Genomic DNA, 23,048 nt, shown 5'->3' on the forward strand with positions numbered 1-23,048 from the left:
ACGAGGATGTGGAGAAAAGGGAACCCTCATGTACTTTTGGTAGGAATGTAAATTGATGCAGCCACTATGGAAAACAGTGTGGAGGTTCCTCAAAAAATTAAAAATAGAACTACTATATATCCAGCACTTTCACTCCTGGATATTTATCCAAAGGAAAAAAACACTAATTAGAAAAGATATATGCACCCCTATGTTCCTTGAACTGTTATTTACAAGCCAAGATATGGAAGCAACCCAAGTGCCCATCAATAGATGAATGCATAAAGAAGATGTGGTATCTATAATACATACGCAATGGAATATTACTCATGCATAAAAAAATAATAAAATCTTGCCATTTGTGACAATATGGAGGGACCTAGAGGGTATTATGCTAAGTGAAATAAGTCAGATAGTGAAAGACAAACATAGTATGATATCACTTATATGTGGAATCTAAGAAACAGAACAAATGAACAAACATTACAAAACAGAAACAGAGTTACAGATACAGAGAACAAACAGGTGGTTGCCAGGGGGGAAGGAGGGAGATAGAATAGGTGAGGGAGATTAAGACATACAAACATCCAGTAGTTGCAAAATAAGTGAGTCACAGGTATGAAATGCACAGTGTGGAGAATATAGTCAGTAACAAGGTAATATCTCTGTACGGTGACAGGTCATAAATAGGCTTTCAGGGTGATCACTTAGCAATGTACAGAAATACTGAATTACTACGTTGTGTAACAGGAACTAACACAGTACTGTAGGTCAGTTATAAAATAAATAAAGAAATTAAAATAAATGAAAGAGTGGTTCTGAGCTGTGTCGAGTTCACACACTTGAGCACCTCCACTGCACACAGTTCTGTCTCAGGCAAAGCAGGGGAAGTCTTTGCTGACCTAACGCAACCTGCTGGAGCCTGCAAGATGGTTCTCAAGCAACGCCAAGACCCGCTCCGACTGCCCAGCCCCTGAGCCCACTAAGCCCGGCTGCAATTCAGCTGTGTTCACAGCACCTGCTTGCTACACCTGGCAAGAGTCCAGGAGAGGAGGGTAGCACAGCCTCTTCTGCTGGTTAAATACAAGCAGCATCCTTAAAAGAATTCCTATAATGATATTTCTTCTCTCTACCTACTCTAGAGATGTGCCCACACTGCATTCCTATGCTTGGAAAGGTTCCCCTAGTGCAACCCCATGTGTAACGGGAACACATCTTCCTCTTCCTTTCCCAGGTACTGGCCATCTCCAGGGTGGGGCACCACGGATGCATCATCTCACACGGGCACCAGCACCTCCATCCCAATGCTCCTTACTGCAACAATATCACAGTTTTACTCCTACCAATTTTTTGCAACAATATCACAGTTTTTCTCTACCAATTTCTAGCAACCATGGATCTGTGATTAGCATGAAAAGCCAATCCATCCCATAAGGAATCAAAGGAATACATACCGCAACCTGGGCAGAGTCAAGGAACTGGAGGCCAAAGTAATCTGTTTCCACCAGGTCCAAGTGGTACACAATCTGATCAAACAAATCTTGGCCTTTGGCATGTTTCTGGAAGACAATTGGGTAGATGAAAATTTAGGATGTGACAACTGGATAAGAAACAAGATTAAAAAAAGAAAAAAACAAACCACAAAATCATTTTTCTCTATTGCATACATGTGTCACAGTACACAGATTTTTAAAAATGTAATTATTTTTATTATAATACAAACTCATGATTAAATCTAAGCATACATACACAATGACAACAAAAACCCACCAAACTACAACTTCATAGGATGATTAGGGAACCAATGATTTATTATGATAAATGGTAAATAAATGGGAAAAAAATCAAGCATTGATCCTGCCTTTAGCCGTAGCACTGGGTAACCAAAGAGCAGATGACAGCATATACAAAAATTAACTCAAAATGAATCAAAGACCTAAATGTAAGAGTTAAAACTATAAAACTCAGAATAAAACATACACACAAATCTTCATGACCTTGGATTAGGCAACAGTTTCTTAGATAAACACCAAAAGTGCAAGCAACAAAAGAAAAAACAAACTGGACATCATCAAAAATGTAAAACTTTTATGCTTCAAAGAACACCAAGATATCAGGAAAGTACAAAGACAACCCTGAATGGGAGAAAATTTTACAAATCATACTTCTGACAAGGGACTTCTATCTAGAACAAAGAATTATTACAACTCAATAATAAAGAGACAAATATTCAATTAAAAATTAGGTCAAGGAAATAGATAGATATATAGATAAGATAGATAGATAGATAGATGGTTCTCCAAAGATAGAAAAACAGCCAATAAGCATATGAAAAGATGCTCAACATCATTACTCATCAGGGAAATGCAAATCAAAACCACAATCAGACACTTCACACCCACTAGGAGGGCTATAATAAAAAAGACAGATAACCAACATTGGAGAAATTGGAACCCTCTTATACTGCTGACAGGAATGTCAAATTGTGTAGCTGATTTTAGGAAACAGCCTGGCAGTTTCTTAAACGGTTAAACCTAGAGTTACCATTTGACCCAGCAGTGACACTTCCAGGTAAATATCCAAGAAAAATGAAAACATTAAGCTCACGTAGAAACTGGTACAAAAATGTTCACAGCAGCGTTATTCCTAATAGCCAAAAAGTGGAAGCAACCCAAATGTCTATCAACTGATGAATGGATAAACAAAATGCAGTACATCCATACAATGGAATATTATTTGGCCATAAAAAGGAATAAAGTTCTGATACATGCTACAACATCGATGGATACTGAAAACATTATACTAAGTGAAAGAGCTTGGTTACAAATGACCACGTATTATTTGAAATGTCCAGAACAGTAAGTTCTAGAGACAGAAATTAGATTAGTAATTGCTTAGGGCTGCCAGGTTTGTGGGGTGGCAGCGAAGATGACTAGGATTTTTTGGAGGTTAATGAAGTGTTCTAAAATTAATTGTGGTGATAGATGCACAACTCTACGAAAATACTAAAAACCGCTAAACTGCATGCTTCAGATAGGTGAATTGTATGGTATGTGAATCTCTATAAATAAACAATTAAAAATAGTAGAGAGACAAAGTTTTTCTTTATAGTAGTATTCCAGCAAATAAATGAAGGAATAACAGAATTGCAATATCACAAATTTTGCAACTTCTAATGAATGGCAGGCTCTAAGCATTGGACGCCAGTGGCTACTAATGTCGCAATAGGAGACAGACAGACAACCATTATGTACCTCGCCATGAAGAACGTCCCACCACCCAAGATATAATCTTGTTCCCCACACCTCTCTTCCCACAGGAAATAAAAAATCAACGCTGGGACTGATTCAACCACTAGATCCAACTGCCAACTGTAGGAAATGCAGAGGTATGTTCTAAACTACATGGGACTGCAATTGGCGAGATCCAGCTTGTGGGAAATTCTAGAAACTCCTCAGGACAAATGACCTAGTTTCTTCAACAAACAGACTATAGGGAAGAGAAGAGATGGAGGGAACACCTACAGATTAAAAGAGATTTAAAAGACTTTTTTTTAAAAAAGGAAAATTTAACTTGCAATATCTAGGGGTGCACACTTGGGGGAGCAAACTTGGAAAGATAGTAAAGAAGTGACTGTAATAAAGTCAGAGTAGTTTTTGCTCTTGGGGCTTGGAGGGGGCACAGGGAGGGGGCAACAGTGGACTTCTGGCTGGCTGGCAGGGTTCCAGCGTTTGACGTAGGTGGTGGTACAAGGGTGTCTGTCTACTTTCTAGTAGTTCATTAAACTGTACCTTTGCTTTATTTGTACATCTGTACTTACGTTATACAAATAAACAACAATAACAAAAAAAAATCAAAACTACATCAATGAATTACAGTCTCTTTCCTTCCTGGAAATACTCCTCTGAAGGCATCAATTCAAAAGAAGCGGAAGACTTGACGTGCAGTGGTGTTCTCTATAAATTAATCTACTGGAGAAATAAGGCAGGATCACGGGAGGCCAAAAAGAAGAACAACTGAAACTCCAATCACAGAACACAGCACTGAGGCCCACCAGCACTCCAGAATACTATTCGGCCATAACCAAAAAGAATTATGAAGATGAGACAGAAATATGGAAAATTCTTATGACAAACGTTAAGTAAACAGAGTACTTAACTCTGTTAATAGCAAGCTGTGATCCCAACTACATAAAAATATGTATGCACTGTACATGGACTACTTGATAAAAACAGGAAATTGGCAAAAACTAAAACAGCTGTGTTAGCATGGAGAAACTATGGATGGTTTTCTTCCCAAGTTTTTTTTTAACACTGGTCTTTTGGCAGTTGTTAGGCAGCAAATACAATTTCAAAAAAAAAAATCACAATTCTGGCACTCTCCCTCCTTGCCCATAACAATCCATCTTCTGGATGTATTTCTTCCAATTACTATCCAGTGCTATTGGCCCCATGCAACACCTATTATCACGGTGCCAATGCTTCATTAGTGGGTTTCCTAGTGGGAAAAACGTAGTTAGAGTAAAGCTTTAGCAGCAGAATGTGGCAGAAAGAACTGTGCTGGGAGAAAGCAAGAGACCTGTGCTCTAGTCCCAGATGCACCATTAACTCCAACCTTAAGCAATTCATAATTTCCCCCAATCCATACGGTCATCCTGGACTTCCCCTGCAGCTGCAAATCAGACACGGCCATGGCGCCCTGAATATACAGGGCCACCAAAACTCAAATGACCCCAAATCCAACCTGCTCCCCACCTGGGTCTATTTTGGTTCAGGGCTTACCATCCAGGTATGTAATTTTAACACTCTCAGAGAATGAACTGAAAAAGCACAGTTCCCTACATGTAAAATGAGGGAGGTTAGCCCAAGTTTCTGTCTAGGTCATTCCAAATTTTACTCTTCTGATGTCTTTCTAAAGTGGCTCTTAATTTAGAATGAGCTCAAGGTGGCGGTTATGAAAAGAACCCTTCTAGGGGCAGTGAGTCCCTTCTGCCAATGCCAGACTGGCTCCTCTGCTGACAGATCCTCACTCAGCTGGACTTGGAGGTGGCATACAGCAGGGTCTGGTGGATAGGAAACACTATTTTTACTCACCTATAAACACTTCCCCCCACTCACCTCCCTCCCCCCCAAGTATGCTCTTTGGTCTCTTCTGCTGGAAAAGAGAATTCCCAATGGCCCTTTCCTGCTCTAAAAAGAATCTGGTGAAATTATGAGGGCTGGAATAAACAGAAGGGTCCTTGAAACAGGTCCCAGGGAGTTATGGGCAGGTTGGAGACAGGAGGGTCAAGAGCACAGCCCTTGAATCAACCATCTTTCACTCCTCCCTGCCCACAGAGTGTCCAGTCTCAAAACTGAGAAGGTTCCAGATAACTCATCTGCACTGCCAGCCAGGACAACTTACTCAGGGCAGCCCCTAGAAGCCCACAAGCTGTCATCTCGGGCTTACTGGCCCAAACATTCCCTCCTTCGGCAGCTTCCCCAACTCTACTCTCCCCGCCCGCTCCAGGGCAGTAAGTGCCCCTCTTCTGGGTTCCCACAAGCAGGCCCATGCCTTCATTACATACACACTTACCACACTGCACCACAGCTGCCCATGTTCCTGTCTTATTCCTGCTTCAGACTGAGCACTCCCAAGGGCAGAGACCAGCTGTGTTCACCTGGATTACCACTCTCTCTTCCCTCCATCCCAAAACACATGCTTGGCTGGCACCCAGCAGGCACTCCACAAATGTCTGTTTGCTGGCTGGATGGATGGATGGACGGATGGATGGGGATATGTGGATGGGGGATAGATGGGGCCACGAAACAAATCTTCCGGATGGGCCATGCCGAAGCACGAAAAACAGACTGATATTTCACAAGCGGCAGGGCTAAAAATGAGAATACACTCACTAAAATCTTTTCAAATTAAGTTTTCCATGAACAAGCATCTAGGGAACTGTGCTGTACTTCCAAGGCCATTTACCTAAACACCATTTTGTGGCTATTATGTGACGTGCTGTCTAGTGATTACACCAGGAGATCTGTTAATGTGACAAGAATGGAAGCTGCTCCTTGTTGCCTCATCATTAACTGGGTCTCCCCCTCTGTGATGAATCCATTCATTCATTCATTCAACAAATATTTACCAACTGCTCATCAAATGCCAGCCATCCTTCTAGGCACTGGGGTATGCTGGGGTCACAAGGTCTGGAAGGGAGCAGCTACAGGAAGCTACAGAAGAACAAGTCCTTCTTGCGGAGCAACGTCATCCTAAACAGCTTAAGACCCGAGCCCATAAGTAGCAATACCACTTACCTCCCTGCCTTCCCAAACAGAATATACTCAATGTAAAACCTTACAAAGTCCCCATCACCATCCTGAAATCTACCAACTACAAGACACGTATGGAGAGCTGTCCCCAAACACAGCAGGATCTAGAGAGCTCTACCCTCGAGTTCTTACATCCACGTTGCCTAGTTTTTCTTCCTCCCGTCTCAGCACATCATTTTTTACAGGGACCAGCAACCAGTGGTTTGGAGACAGTATGTCTCTCTATAGCAGCTCCTTCTGATCTGAGAAGAGCTAAAAATAACCACGTGCATTAAAATCATGTGTAAAATAAGAGTACAGAGTTGCCGGCTAAAGACTGGGTCAGGCAGGCAGCCAGCAGGGAAAGGTATGGACATCGTGATATCTTTGTTAGCCAGTCAGAGGTTCTGATTTTGCCTATTTACTGGTTCCCAGACATGGTCCCGATAAGGAAGACTGCTGGACAGCGGATGTCTTGACTGTCCCCCAAATAAATGAACCAGCCTGACCCTCTTAGATAGATGCAACTGGCAACGTCTTACTGTAACCTGACCCACTTGCAATGTAATAGGTCGACTGTGGTCCTGGAAGAACAAAGAAGATAGAAGCCAATCCGTCCAAATCTCATTAGTCTCAATAGCATAAGATGCCGTGCATCCCAGGTAGGTTTGAAAGGAGGAAATAAGCTGTGTGTGCAAGTGCTAGTCAAGCGTATACATCCTAGTTGGTGGAAAGCATAACATCTGGGCAGAGAAAGGATTTCAGGAGCCTTGCAGGCACACGAGGCTCTCTTCCATCCACCAGTTCCACATCCACCAGATGGCACGCCCCTCTGCACCCATCTTCAGAAGGCTCTCTCCTTCCTCTCCATTGTGGCTCAGGCCACATCACCTCATATATGGACCACAGCAACAGCCCCCCGAGTGGTCCAACTACCTCTAGTGTCTCCCTCCTAAAGCCCATCTTCCTTGTGTTTGCCAGAATGGTCCTCATACAACACAGCCCTCATCTCAGTCACTTTTCTGCACAGAAACATCCACCAGAGGATGAAGCGCAGGCTTCTTGGCCTGGTGCTAGGGATTCTGCATAATCTATGCCGCCCAGCCCAATACTCTTTCTCCCTCCCACAGGCCTCACGCGTACCCTGGGCTCCAGGCAAACGTGTTCTCCAACCACGACGCCCACTCACCACAGACAGCAGGTCCCACCCCTACAGTGTTGCCTGTGTCATTCCTTTGCCTAGGTGTCCTCCTCCCCTACATCCCCATTGCTGTCCCCACCTGCAACAAGCCAATCCCCATGGCCACTTTCAGGTGACAATCATCATCACTAAACTTCCTGTTGGCGGCACCCTGTCCTGTTCATCTTTGCTTCTTTATCATTCGACCTTCTAAAGCTCGAAAACATAACTGCTGACGTGGATTTAGGAGAATCCTCAGTTCCCAAGACAGTCTTCAAACAACCCACTTTGCACAAGTCTGATCTTCCTGGTTCATCTCCACTGGGAATTCTCTACAGCCAGCTGGGACCTGGATGGAGAACCCTGGTACTACCATCTCCCTTTCCCGACTCCCTGTCTGTTCTAAAGCAGTCTAGAACACTGGTGTTTTGAAAACCATACCACACTGTGGCCTGCCCTTTTGGCTGATGAAAATGCTATGCCTTCTACAAAATATTATCAAGTTCTGGACATTTATATATGGGTTAAAAAATAACCAAAACAAGTGTGGTGATGGTTTCGAAACCTAAGTGCAGACTTTTGCATTTGCTCCAATTAAATGTCATCTTATTTAAATTGGCCCACAATCTATCCTTTTAAGAACATTATTGAAAGGTTAGCCCCCTGGTTATTATCCCATATACCACTTATTGATCTTAGTTTTACAACATATGGGAAATCTGATAATCAGGAACGGGTGAGGGGTGGAGGGTATGGGGTGGGGGAGGGGCGGTGTCTTTATTTCAACAGTAGTAAGGCACCCATCTGATGGTGGCCACAGCCTGGTTATAAATACACACAGTTTTACCACGGGGGGGGGCCATGCCCTGGACCTCTCAGAGGCAAAAATGTTGGGTTGGGGGCTTCCCTGGTGGTGCAGTGGTTAAGAATCCACCTGCCAATGCAGGGAAATTGGGCTCGAGCCCTGGTCTGGGAAGATCCCACATGCGGGGAGCAACTAAGCCCGTGAGCCACAACTACTGAGCCCGCGCACCACAACTACTGAAGCCCACACGCCTAGAGCCCATGCTCCACAACAAGAGAAGCCACTGCAACAAGAAGCCCGTGCACCGCAACGAAGAGTAGCCCCCGCTCGCTGCAAATAGAGAAAGCCCGTGCGCAGCAATGAAGACTCAATGCAGCCAAAAATAAATAAATAAAATAAATAAATTTATTTAAAAAAAATGTTGGGTTGGAAAACCAGCTGTTTCTTTTCTAGCAATATCACGGTGACTCTAGGCAAGCCCCACCCCGAGACTCAGCCTCTTCATCTGAAAAATGGGGTACTCTCCTCCACCCCGTCCACCTTGCTAAGTCATTATGTTAATAAAAAAGCAAGAAAGCAAATGAGCGTGCACTGTAAACTGCGGTGTCCTATACACACACAGGAATTATTATCACTTCTGTCCAAACCTTATGTCTCTCAGGTGTCCACAGGAGTAACACGATATACTTTTTGCCAAATGCTGAACAAACACTGAGGTACAGGAAGTCTGTGATCTAGTAATGCCATTTAAAGAAACACTGAGGCTAACGAGGCTTTGGGATTTTTGGTAAATCCCTGTTGGTCCCTGGAGATCAACTCCTTCCTTTCCAAGTTCGTAAACACTCCTGTTTAAACAGCTCTCGGAACTCTACCTGTTCTCATGGTGGGCTTCCTGGCCAGCGGTTCCCAGAAGGCACCTACCTCAAGGCATCTTTCAACTGTTTCTAGGAAGTGCGAATTCATGGTGAGTTACTAGCTCCTAACCCCACCCCACAACTTGGTAACTTGCTAGTTTTCTCTGAGCCTTAGCAGGAAACTAGCTCTCTATTACACGCACACGCACACAAAGCGGCCCAGGGGTCTCTGTCCCCATTGCCATCACTGCTAAGTCATCACAAAGAAACATAAACTGTTTACTCCAGGATGTCATAAACACAAATATCTGAAATTACCCCATAAAGTTACCTTGAAACTTCATCGTGAGTGAGAAATAGCATCTCAGCCATCGGCAAGATCTGGTGACTCAAAACTGGAATCTACTGATGCAAAGACTGTGCAGAAGTATCCCTAATCTGCTGGACTGAAGGCCAGGCTCTCCAACTTATAAATTCCATCTCCCAGTTGAAGAGGATCTCCATGTTTACAAAGGTTCCATGACCCCATTTTGCAGAGAAGGAGCCTGAGCCTCAGAGAGGTTATGTGACCAAGTTTATATTGCTTACAAGTAGCAGAGCTAGAATCAGGACCCGGCCTTCCGGATCCTTAGACAGGTGGACAGAGTTCTTTCCACCTCATCCCACTGTTTCTCTGGTCAGTTCATTCACCTCTTTGGCTCCAAACACATGAGCCACGTCCAGCAAACAAGAAATGTTTCTTAAGCCCAATTCAACACATGGCTGCTAAGAGCCTACTTCACATGTAGCCTTGGCTACAGCTGGGATACAGGGCCACATGGTCCAACACAAATAGATCTCATGGTGGGGTGGGGTGGGGGCAATTCCAGTTTTGTCTGGAGGGCAGGGAAGCTGTGGCAGAACGCAAAGTAGATGATTTGCTCACAAACTAACACAGAAGTCAAGACACGGTGCGTGGGGGACATCCACAGGCTGGGCAGCTCCTGGAAATTCAATTCTGGTAAAACAGGGCACATGTGATTAATTTCCTGATTTACCTGGCTAACAACCTCTTAGAACTCAGAGGACGCAGAAAAAACAACTGCCCTTGGGGACTTCCCTGGTGGCGCAGTGGTTAAGAATCTGCAGGGGACATGGGTTCAAGCCCTGGTCCGGGAAGATCCCACATGCTGCAGAGCAACCTAGCCCGTGCGCTGTAACTACCAAGCCTGCACTCTAGAGCCCGCGAGCCACAACTACTGAAGCCCGCATGCCTAGAGCCCGTGCTCTGCAACAAGAGAACCCACTGCAATGAGAAGCCCATGCACCACAATGAAGAGTAGCCCCCGCTCGCCGCCAACTAGAGAAACAGCCCACGTGCAGCAACAAAGAACCAACGCAGCCAAAAATAAAATTAATTAATTAAAAAGAAAATTTACAGAAACAACTGCCCTTGATTTTGATCAACAAGTGAGAACAGTCTTAGAAGAAAGTCGTCTTGGTATGTGAGTCAGTGAAAGGAGGCAGTGACGACCAGGGTTCGCTTTCAACCAGGGGCGTGGGGCTCTCCACGTGCAACATGAGGTCTGGGTGGGCAGGCTGTAGGCTTAAGGGGTCCAGAACAGAGCACCACACTGGCTTCGACTGATGGAGAGACCAATCTGAACACTGAGACTTCGTGTTGCATTACTGATTCACCACTGATCAGCCCGTTCCAGGCTGATAAACCATCTTCAGGCCAAACTGTATTTATGTCTCAGCAAAGAGTCAAAGCTCTCAATTGTTTCTGCTGTGAGAATTAAATGGTCCCAACGGCCGTGAGCCTATGAACCTTCTTTCAATGCGTGTGGAATACCTAACGCCTCCTAATGACTTCGGTTTCGGTCTCCCTATAGCTCCTTCCAAGCACGCCTAACGCATGTGACTCAGCGGTTCGTTGAAGGGAGGGGGGTTCCCTTTCACTCCTCAAGATGCTGAATGAAGTCTGGATACTAAAGCTACTTGATCCTGGAGAACCAGCCCTGAAAACTGGTTTCACCCAACACTTCAAATATTATACCTCCCACTCTCAATAAGAAACACTAAAACAGCACATGTTGAATACTCTTTAATTTTGGGGTAACTAGTATCAGGCACATTTTCATATGCGATCCCTACAGACCGGGACAAAAATATCAGACAACCTCCCTAACACAAAGGTCCACTGGACAAATGACTCTTAGAATTCTGGATTGGGAGCCTCTCCTGACCTTTATTATTAAGCTAGGTGAGTCACGAACCAGTCACAGTGCTCTCTGCCCAACTGAGTCCACTCGAAGCCCTAGAGAATGGGATGGGGGCAGGAGACTGCCCTGAATGACCTCTAAGGCAGGGGCTTTCCATCCCAGTGCCCTCCATCTTACATCAAAAGAGAAGCAAGTACATGGGGACTTAAAAGGTCCCCGGTGGCAAGTACCTATAGTGTTAATTTTTGTGTTAATTTTTTAAACTGTAGCCACTAAAAAAAAATGGCTGCAAGGTCTTTTTCTTTTTCCCTTGCATACGGAAGAGCCTGGTGCTGCTTCAACCAAACAGAATATGTCATTAGTGATATTTTGTGATTTCCAAGGTGAGTGACAGTTCTCTTGGGATGCTTGCTCTGTGGGAAGAGCCAGCCACCATGTGAAAAATCCAACTACCCTAAGACTACCATGCTGAAGAGGCCATGAGCAGATGTTCCTCTCAACTGTCCCAGCTGAGCCCAGCCTCCAGCCATCCCTGCCAAGGTGCTAGACGTGAGTGCAGCCATCATGGACCCTCTACACCAGCCAATCTTGCAACTAAGTACTCCTGGGTGATACTAGTCGACACCATGAGGAGCAAAAGAAAATCCCAGCTGAGCCCCACCTCAATGGGTTCTTTTTTTTTTTGAACATCTTTATTGGAGTATAATTGCTTTACAATGGTGTATTAGTTTCTGCTTTATAACAAAGTGAATCAGTTATACATATACATATGTTCCCATATCTCTTCCCTCTTGCGTCTCCCTCCCTCCCACCCCTCTAGGTGGACACAAAGCACTGAGCTGATCTCCCTGTGCTATGCGGCTGCTTCCCACTAGCTATCTATTTTATGTTTGGTAGTGTATATATGTCCATGCCACTCTCTCACTTTTTCCCAGCTTACCCTTCCCCCTGTCCGTATCCTCAAGTCCATTCTCAAGTAGGTCTGTGTCTTTATTCCCGTCTTGCCCCCTCAATGGATTCTTGATCGATCAACAGAACCCATGAACTATGATAAATGATTGTTGTTTTAAGCCACTAAGCATTGGGGGATTTTGTTATTCAATAGATAACCAGAATGAAAACCATATAGGTGCACAGATGTGACACATGTGCGTGGCATGTGTATGCGCTTTATAAAAGATTTAGTATGCAAAAGTTTTTCATAACTTTAAAAAACGTTGCTTAGGAATCCCCACACTGTGATGCTAACTTAGCTATCATCTGCTTGGAGACGAGGAATTAGAATAATAAATATATTAATTCTTAAAAAAAAAAAGGATAGACAAACCAAAAAACTGTTCTTCAGAGGCCACAAACTCTGCTTAGGAGAAAGACATTAAAATCAAGGGCTGGAATGTCTGAGGCTGCCTTGCTTTACATTCACCAACTGCTTATTAAGAACTCAATAAATTGCACTGAAAAGGAGGGAGAGGACTATTATGGATTCAAAGACACTTAATAGACATTATTTACCAAATGTAGTGTGTTGTCTGCAGTTGGCTCCTGATCCAAACAAGCCAACCACCGACCACAAAAAGATTTTTGGGATGACGAGGGAAAGGTGAACAAGGACTTTGTATCAGACGACATTAAGGAATCATTGTTCATTTTGTTGAGTGTGATAACGGGGTGGTGGATAGATATATATAGATAGAGAGAGAGCTACCCATTTAGGTGTTAACAGGTTAAATGATAAGTTGTTTGGGAGTTGCTTTAAAATACTCCAGAGAAAAAAATAATATATGGGTGTTGTGTACATGACAGTTTCATCATACTGTTGTATGATGAGCCATACAAGTTGTCTCAACTTGTGTATTTGAAATTTTCCATAAAACTTAATGAAAACCTCACAAACTACAAAGGAGTTGAGGGTTGGAGAGTGTCAGCACGGTCTGGCCTGAGCCTTGCCTTCAAGCATCCAAGCCAGTGGCTGGGAAGAGAAATCTTTGTCCACAGGGAAGGTGATGGTGCTATGTGATGCAGAAGATGACTCCAAGCCAGTAACAGCTAATTTTCTGCCATGTCACTAACACAAAATACAATATACAGACGTCCGTCCAGATTCAACTCAATACCTACTATGGACCTTAAGTCACATTTCATCCCCACCCCCAGTCTTTGGTGCAGCTTACAAAGGGGCTGCACTGCTGTACTTTGTGCCCAATTTTGCAGACACAAATAACATACTTTTACAGCAAGAAAAAAAGTATGAGCAGCAGTAAAAGCTAATTTTTTAAGCTTTGGACACCAAGGTTCACATTCTACCTAATTTCAAGGAAACAATGATTTTTATCCCTTAGAACGTTTCTGAGGGATACAGGGTTGGTTCTTTTTCTCTTTTCTAATTTATTTATTTATTTTTGGCTGCACTGGGTCTTTGTTGCTGGGCGCAGGCTTCCTCTAGTTGCGGCGAGCGGGGGCTACTCTTCGTTGAAGTGCACAGGCTTCTCATTGCGGTGATTTCTCTTGTTGTGGAGCATGGTCTCTAGGCGCACGGGCTTCAGTAGTTGTGGCACATGGATTCAGTAGCTGTGGCACACGGGCCTAGTTGCTCTGCAGCATGTGGGATCTTCCCGGACCAGGGTTCAAAGCCATGTCCCCTGCATTGGCAGGTGGATTCTTAACCGCTGAGCCACCAGGGAAGTCCCCAGGGTTGATTCTTAATCTTGAACGAAAGCACCACCATCTGCGGCCCAGCAGAATACAAACATGTGATATGCGACAGGACAAGCTCCTCGGCCAAACTCCAGACAGCCATGGTGACAAGGGCCCCACACAGAACCCTACTCGGCATCCGAGTTACCAAATAAGAACACAGGGATGGTCCAGAAATCGGCTCATTCAAGTCCCTCATTTTACAGATGGGGAAAAACGAGGCCAGAGGCAGGTCAGGCAACCAATACAAGGCCAGGAATAGAACGCCAGCCTTCTGACCCTGAGACCAATCCAATTTTCTTTCTGAAGACTATCTTGAGACAAATGCATTATGTTACTTGAATAGGAAAGAAAAAGACCAGCTTAGCATTTCTGCCACGAAATGGTTAAGAACCAAATGGGCAATACGAAAAATTTCAGTGTTAAAAACTCCTTGACTATAAAAAGTGCTTGGTCTGAGCAAATATTTTTGGCTTTTTAAAATGGGGGATCAGAAAAGGAAAAAAAAAAAAAAAGAAAGAAAAAAAACCACAGGAGAAAGGAAAAAGAAAATGAAACAAATTTGTGCCTGGCTAAACAGTAACATGCAATTAAAATGATGGATGCCTTTGTGCCAGAGGCTGAGTTTGAAACAAGCTTCTGGAAGAGGGGCAGCCCTGAAAATAAACTGCCAAATTACTTTTTACTGCCAGATTGCAGATTCCCCCTCCGTGTAATTCTGAAAGGAAATAACTCCATATAAATAAATATGCAACGAATTCCCAGGAAACCCAGCCAAGAAACATGAACAGAAAGAACTAATTTCGGGTGGACGACTGCCCCCACCCATCCTGCAACTTAGGAACACGACTAAATTTGCAAAGTAAGGCAGGTCAGTGCTACCTCACATACTTCCCTAAATTACTAGGTCCTATAATGACCATTTTCTCTGTGGAGCCCTTTACAGCTCTGAAACTTCTGGGTGTCACAACACACCCCATGATGCAGTGGCTGAAGGCATAGACTCTAGGATCAGCGTGGCAGGGATCTGAGTCCCAGCTCTGGTACCCAGCTTAGGCCGAGATTGGTGTCAGGAAACATTTTACCTGGTAGGGATGTCTGAGGATTACATGAAATGAAATGATGAATTTAACAGGGCTTGGCCCCAGGGTTCACCCATAGGGCAGGTCCGTGGATGCAGATGGCCTCATTCTAGGTAGCATATCACTCCCAGAAGATGAGCTTTATAGAGGTGGAGTGACCGGGGAGTGTTATGAGTGAACTGTGTCCCCCCAGAATTCATATATTCAAGACCTAACCCCCCAATGCTTCCAAATGTGGCTATAATTGGAGACAGAGGTAATTAAACAGGTAATTAAGTTAAAATGAGTTCATTGGAGCGGACCCTATCCTATGACTGGTGTCCTTATAAAGAGAGAGATTAGGTCACACACACAGACAACAAGAATGCACACAGAAAAGACCATCTGAAGACAGAGGGAGAAGGGGCAGCAAGAGAGCGGCCATCTACAAGCCAAGGAGAGAGGCCTCAGAGGACACTGACTCTGCCGGCACCTTGATCTTGGAATTCCAGCCTCCAGAACTGTGAGAAGACAAATTTCTGTTGTTGAAGCCACCTAGACCATGGTCCTCTGTTACGGCATCCTGATCTGACTAGTACCGGGAGGGACACAGCTTCAAGTTAGGACCAGTTTTGAATCTGGGCTCCACCACTCAGAGCCAGCATGACCCCCACTAAGCTCCTTAACCTTCCCAAGCCTGTTAACCTTTCCAAGCCTGTTTCTGGCCTGTGAAGTGGACATACCACAGCACGCATCCCACCAAGCAACGGTGAGGGTGGGATGAAAACATACGCAGAGGACCCCATCCAGTATGGTAACGGCTGTGCCTAGGACCTTGGACCAAGCCCTGGGAACTTCCCACCATGTCCCTCTAGGGATCCAGAGCCTGTGCTGGGTGGCGGCCCGTAGACACTCTGCACAGCACCCCCCAGGAGCTGACAGTGAGACATGTCCCCAACAGCCTGGATACTCCTCGAGCCACAGCCCAGTCTTAGATCCCAAATTCCTCAAGTCCCACCCCTGGTTGGGATTCCATAAGGATGAACAATGAACACAGCTAGCAAATTAGCCTGCATTTTATCACTTTCAGTGATCACACCAACTGCTAAGGCACAGAATTTCAGGGCTTAATTTACTTGACTCTGTGTGCATAGAAGATGTTCAAAAAAGGTTAATGAGTGGAAAAGCACATACAACTTTTAACCTTGTCTCTGGTGAGCTTGGCTGTTAGGGTCATAAAACTATAACTGAGGCACCACCGTCCACGCACCCGATGGAGGGGTATACAAACAAAGCTGTCTTTTTATAGGTGGCCTTTGATTTTTTCATTCTTTTCTCTCTTTTTCCTTTGGTGAGTCAGTAGTCTTAAAAAAGTCTCCTGCCAGAAGAAGGCAGAGAATAACACATTCAGAAGAAGAAAAGGAGGGTGTGATGCCTACAGCCCCTCCATAGGTTTGGATCTGTAGAGACGGCATTGTCAAGATTATTTCCCTGAGGTATGTGGTTTGTGGTTCGTGTCAGCTACAGTGAGAAGAATCTCGACTGCAAGTTCACCACACAGAATGTGAGCCTTTCCTTACTCATGAACTAAAGAGAAAATGTTCCAATCATATATGCATTTTCAAAGGCAACAGCTGAGGACTTCCCTGGTGGTGCAGTGGTTAAGAATCCGCCTGCCAATGCAGGAGACACGGGTTAGAGCCCTGGTCAGGGAAGGGAAGATCCCACATGCCGCAGAGCAACTAAGCCCGTGCACCGCAACTACTGAGCCTGTGCTCTAGAGCCCGCGAGCCACAACTACTGAAGCCCGTGCACCTAGAGCCTGTGCTCTGCAACAAGAGAAGCCACTGCAATGAGAAGCCCGCGCACTGCAATGAAGAGTAGCCCCCGCTCACCGCAACTAGAGAAAGCCTGTGCACAGCAACGAAGACCCAATGCAGCCAAAAAAAATAAATTAATAAATAAATAAATTTATTTTTTAAAAAAAGCAACAGTTGAATACCAAGCAAGGCAAAAGCATTAACTAGTATTATGGAATGTTACTTTAAAGTAGAAGACACAAATAGGAAATTATTTACAGAACTAAACACCTAGGTACATATGCAGTAACTCCTCATCATTTCTAACTGCTATGGATTGGTCATAAGCTAACCCCAACTTCCCCCAGTTCAAGCAGAACTAATTCGCCTGTGATGGCTTCACATACAAGAGGAGACCTCAGCACCCCAGGACTTCAAATCCAGGTCAAAAGGTATTCCTACAAGACTGCCTCTAATCCAGGCATTGAACCCCAACCCCCATACCTTCTCAGGGACCTAGGGAATGTAAAAGTAGGAGGAAACTCTGTAAGGGGTTATGCAGGTGCCACCCATTCCAGGGGGTTCCTGCTGGATGGTGCACACAAGTGAATGGGGGTCAGTCACCACACAGATCTAGTCAACTACTTGGAATTCAGACTGTGCTATCAGACTTCCAGTTTTTCAAGAAAGCTACAAAATTCAAATTTCTTTATGTGAAATGTGGGAATTTTTTAAAGCCTTGTACGGACCTCTAGTCTACTTTCTAATTGGAGCATGACATACACAGACAAAACTGCACAGGTCACACGTGCACAACTCTAGGAATTATCAGAAGTGACCACAGCTATGCAACCACCACCCAGGTCAAAACACAGAAAGTTCCCAGCCGCCTGGAAGTCCCTGTGTGCCTCTTTCCAATTTCCCTCCCTCCCTCCCTAAGGGGCTACAGATTGGCTGCGCCTGTCTTGCCGTTCTATATGTAAATGGAGCATGTACTCTTTTACAGCCAGGTAGGACGTGGGGCTAGTGTCCCTCCACTCCACAGCTCTTGATGGCTGAACAAAGGCACGCAAGTGGCACTTCACAGCCCTAAGTGGCTGGGAAGTGAGGCCCAAGTGAACGTGCCTTTGTGGATTCACTCACAGCTGAGAAAGACCTGGACTCACCAGAGGAGGACTCCATAAGAAGCACCAGGTGTGGGTGGAGTGCGACGGTCAAAGTCACAAAAGGGGAGGGTCTGTTCCCAAAGCAAAAGGACAGAGGACAAAAGGACAGGGGAGGTGGCAGGTGCCGGGGGGAGGAAGCCAAAGTTCAGAGCCACCAACAAGGCAGAAAGTAAGCATGTCTGGAGAGCCCACAGCCGGGGGCAACTGGGACCAGCCGCAGTGCCCACTGAGAGGGCATTTTCCCCAGAGGACACCAAACAGGCTGAATTCCTGGCAGGAGGAGAAATCAACAAAGATTACCTAGTGCGCTCTTTCTTTTAAAACTCTTTTTCAGGGTCAATTTCAATGAATGCGAAGTAAACATAATAGTATAGTAAACACCTGTCACTCAGCCTTAAAAATGCTCAACACTCTATGTCACCTTTTCCCCTACTCCTTCCTTCCCCCGCCCTCCATGAATTTTCTCACACTTCTTTTGCGGGGATGGTGGTAAATTTACTTACATCTAAATGTGCAAATCTGAGCCATTCCCTTCTGACAGATGGCAACATTTGTGTAACCCACACCCCTGTACCACTCAGCACATTCCTCTCGCCCCAGATCCTGGGCGCCCCTTCCCAGTCAATCCCTGGCTGTCCCCACTCCCTCAGAAGCAACACCTATTCTGAATTGTTTCTTCCCCAGATTAGTTTTGCCAGTTCTGAAACCACACAGAAATGGAATCATCCAGAGGGTACTCTTTTGTGTAAGGCTTATTTCACTAGGCATAATGCCTGTGAATACAGAAAGATGCGTTTTAAAATTCACTTTGGGCCACACAGTATAGACATGTCTTCATCACCCTTCTGATGCCATCTTCTGTGGATAAACTATAAATCTCTGAGACAAACGTTTGCGATAAAAATAACCTGCACTGGGATTCAGAGCCATGGTTTTCAATGAATTACTCAAACCCTGCTTTCCTCCCTGGGTCCCATGTTCCAGATACCAGTTTCTGCACCTAAAATGTGCAGCCAAAGCCATCCGAGAGCTCTGGCCTGCAGTGTCCTCTGAGAAGCAGGGTGGACTACTGGGTTTTTTTTTTTTTCCTGTCTCTTGTCCTGGCTCTTCCTCCTTAAGTAAGAAAACTGGGTAAAAGTGGGTAAAAGCAGGTAAAACCTGCAGCTTTCTCTGCCAATGCAAAAGACACATCTTCTCACTAAATAGCAGTTACCTGAGGAAACAGATGCATCCTTGACTCAGTCTTGTATCCACCTGGCCCCTAGTGTGGTTCTGTGCCAATAGGAGGCCCTCAATAAATGCCCGTGTTTCTTGTTATTCACTCTTCCTTGAAGATATCAAGGCCACCCAGGTTTGGGAGGCAACAGAGCAGAGGGGCAAGAGCTCAGGCTGCCTTCCTTTGCTCACGTATACAGTGGTGACAGGAACCCTAGCACCTGTGCTCGGGGACTGTGTGGGCGGACCCAGCCCAGAGCCTGGCTGAGAATAAGCTTCTACAAGTCTATGGCTGGCAGCATCCGTTCCTCTCCGTCTTGGCCTCACAGCTGGCCCCATGGATGTGACTTGCACTGAAACTCTTACCACACTCCTCTCCAGGTGTCTGACCCACTGGGCCCTCACACTGGCCTCAACTAAAATACAATCAGGAGCGAATCCAGGCTTTATGGCACCTTAAAGTTTATACCATTTGGCGGTCCTCTTAAAGAAACAAAATGCAAAAAAAAAAAAACCCTTACATCTGCAAACTTTAAAAAAACCAAGGACCCAGCAAGCACAGTACTGGGGCCCCTTCCCACAGCCCCTCCACCCCCAGGTTCTCAACCCCACCAACCTGCCACGCACACAATGGGGGGATCACAGCTTGGCTTCCCATCTATCCCACTCCTAAATCCAGCCACCAAATCCATTGGATTCCATGTCCTCAGACTCCATTGCATCCGCCCCTCTGTCCATGGCCAGCACCACCCTAGTTCAGACCCACAATGCAGCTAACAGCCTTAGTTTGACTACCTTCAACCACCCCCGAGCCAAACTCCAAGCGTCCAGTGGTCCTAGCCTCCCTTCCCATCTCCCCCGCTTCAGCATCCCCTGAGCTGCATTCTGTTTCCCAGACACATCTTCCTTGTGCCCTCCTCAGTAAGGCTGGTCACGCCATTCTTCCACCTGGACTGCCAATCCTCCACTCAAAGTCAAAATCAACCCGGCGGACACCTCCCCTGAAGCCCTCCCCGATGGAAATCCACCTCTCCCTCCAGCGAACCCCCGCAAGGCTTCAGCTGTCCGGCTCTGATGGTGCCCAAGCCATTCTGCCTGCGATTAAGGCGATCTGAGAAGCAAAATGAGGCGGCAGAGCTCCCAAGGGTCAAAAGAGTAAATACACCTTTCTGGGCTCAGCCACCTTCCCAGCCAGATGGGGATGATGGCACTGCACTGCTGAGCAGTGAGGACCACGGCAAGGATCAAGTGAGATGAAGACTGAGAACGCACGTGAAGACCTCACGTTCTCAGCAGGATATCAAAACTTGTGGCCAACCTTGGTTCGTCATGAGCCATAAATTCCCAGTAATGGGCCTTCTCGCGCCACAGCCATTTCAGACACCCCTATACCAGGGAGCAGCTGCTCCCTAGGCTGCAAAGATAAGATTTCTCCTTCCCCTGGCAAGGTCCAGATTGCCCCAAGCTTTTCTTCAAATATAAGAGGTGGCAGAGTGTAAAGATTAAGAACACGTTTTACCACAATTAAAAAAAAAAAGCATACAAAGCATGATCGAATTTTTGTTGAAAGAAACTTCTTTATCCATCCTTAGCAAAAAGGTGGTAGGGGCACCACCAAAGTGTTATGAAGTGGTGATGTCTTACTGGAGGTATTATATGATTTTGATTTTGTACGTTTTAAACAATAATTCCTAAAAATTCTAAAAAAGTATGCTTTAATTTTTTTAAAAATGTACAGGGCTTCCCTGGTGGCACAGTGGTTAAGAATCCGCCTGTCAATGCAGGGGACACGGGTTCGAGCCCTGGTCTGGGAAGATCCCACAGGCCGCGGAGCAACTAAGCCCGTGCGCCACAACTACTGAAGCCCGCGCGCCCAGAGCCCGTGCTCTGCAATAAGAGAAGCTACCGCAGTGAGAAGCCCACGCACCGCAACCAAGAGTAGCCCCTGCTCGCTGCAACTAGAGAAAAGACCACGTGCAGCAACAAAGACCCAATGTAGCCAAAGATAAATAAATAAATTCAAAAAAATAAATAAAAAATTTTAAAAGTACAGAAGTAGTATGACAGCGTAACATTTCTTTTTTATAAAACCAGTATGTTTCTCATCGCTTTTCCCTTTTTTTCTTCCTATTCAAGCAACTAGGCTGCTCTGTTCTCACTGCTCCAGGAAGGGTATGTTATAATCAAAACCAGAAAATTAAGATTAAAAAAACAAAGATGAAGACCATGAATGCTGGAACCACACTTCCCGGGTCCACCACATTCTAGTGGCAAGGCCATGGAGGGGACATTAAACTGTCCTGCACCTGTTTCCTCATCTGTGCAACAGGGCAGTGGCTACCTTGTAAACTTTTTGTAAGAATTAACTGAGTTTAAGTATACGAGAAGCACTCAGAACTATGTCTGGCACATAGTAAGCTCCACTTTTTAAAGAAATCTTCTAGTTGGGATCCCCTCTACCTTTCAGGAGTTCTTAAGACTCATTCCTCAACATTTCTATGATCCTGGAACATTAGCTGGCTTCCAATACTAGACATATAATCCCTACTGGACCTCTGACACTAGCGAGAAATCTGTAACAAAACTGACCACTCCAACTAAGCCAAGAACTTTCACTGTAGAATCCACCCCCTCCCCCACTAATTCTGTTCTGCAGTCCTTATGGGGTACCTCTGGAGGTTTCTGCTCCTGGAGCTGCATCATAGTTTCTTCTTTTGCTGTAGATTAATTCTGTCTTGAATTTTGTTTTTGTCCTTCAAATTCAACTTCATAGGTTGAGCTTATACCTCTAATCTCTAAAGATCAAGGTCAAGAGCAGGAAGAGCAGACACCAGCAGGACAGCAGAGGGGCCAAGAGCATTTAAGTGCTGTGTGTGCTCTAGCATGTTGCTTAACCTCTCTGTGCCTCAATCTCTTTATCTGTATGATGAGGATGTTAACAGGAACTATCTAACGCATAGGGTTGTGAGAAGTCAATGAGTTAAGCCAGTAAAGTGCTTAAATCATAATGTAAATGGTCAATATATTTTGAAAACATTATGCTGCGTGAACGCCAGACACAAAAGGCCACACATTCCATATGATTCCACTTACCTGAAATATCTCGAGTTGGCAAAATCCAGAGACAGAAAACAGATTAGTGGTTGCCAGAGGCTGGGAAGAGGGGAGAATGGAGAATGACTGCTTAATGTATCCAGGGGTCACGAAAACGCTCTGGAGCTAGATAGTAATGATGGTTGCCTAACACTGTGAATGTACGAAATGGTTAAACTTTGTTGTTATTTGTATTTCACCAAAATAAAAAGACAAACATTTGCAAAACAAAAAGTCAGTAATGTTAGTTATTACTCAAATTACTACATGAATAACTACTATGACATGAAATGTACTAGGTCCCAGGCAAGGCACGACGCCCTGCAGCTTCCCAGGCAGGAGAGGGAATTCGACACAGGAGGAGCAGCGTGGGTGGGAGGGGTGGGGGCTCAGGACAAGCTTCACAAACATGGTCGCATCTGACGTGGGTCCTCAAAGACGACTGGACTCTTACAAGATAAAGAATCAGCCAAGAAGAAAGGGAATATGCAGCAAAGGTACACAGGCGAGAAGTGAAGTGTAAGGAGTGAGGGTGCGGCAGCTCGAGCACCACTAGGGTGACAGCCCTGGGGAAGAACTGGGGAGAAGTGAACTTAAGAGCCCGAAAAGGGCTTAAGGTGTGGTCCTGTCATTTACTAGCTGTGGGACACTGGGCAGAAACTTTGCTGCTGAACTTTCGATAAAACTGGAATGCCCACAATTCTC

At 45.1% G+C, this 23,048-nt stretch overlaps 1 protein-coding gene across 8 annotated transcripts in view; it reads right to left on the minus strand.

Annotated features, from left to right (window-relative positions):
* The window catches only part of EPB41L4B (erythrocyte membrane protein band 4.1 like 4B), a gene marked incomplete at its 3' end in the record, with an annotated part of 141,397 nt that overhangs the window by 100,835 nt on the left and 17,514 nt on the right, over positions 1–23,048 (minus strand). For all 8 annotated transcript variants that reach the window (XM_081237152.1, XM_081237154.1, XM_081237151.1 and 5 more), the window contains exon 2: positions 1,434–1,538. In XM_081237152.1, the coding sequence (XP_081093278.1) occupies positions 1,434–1,538 (105 nt within the window). The remainder of the gene's footprint in view (positions 1–1,433; positions 1,539–23,048) is intronic.

Source organism: Mesoplodon bidens, assembly GCF_964165515.1.
Source record: "Mesoplodon bidens genome assembly, chromosome: 6".
Taxonomy (NCBI): Eukaryota; Metazoa; Chordata; class Mammalia; order Artiodactyla; family Ziphiidae; genus Mesoplodon; species Mesoplodon bidens.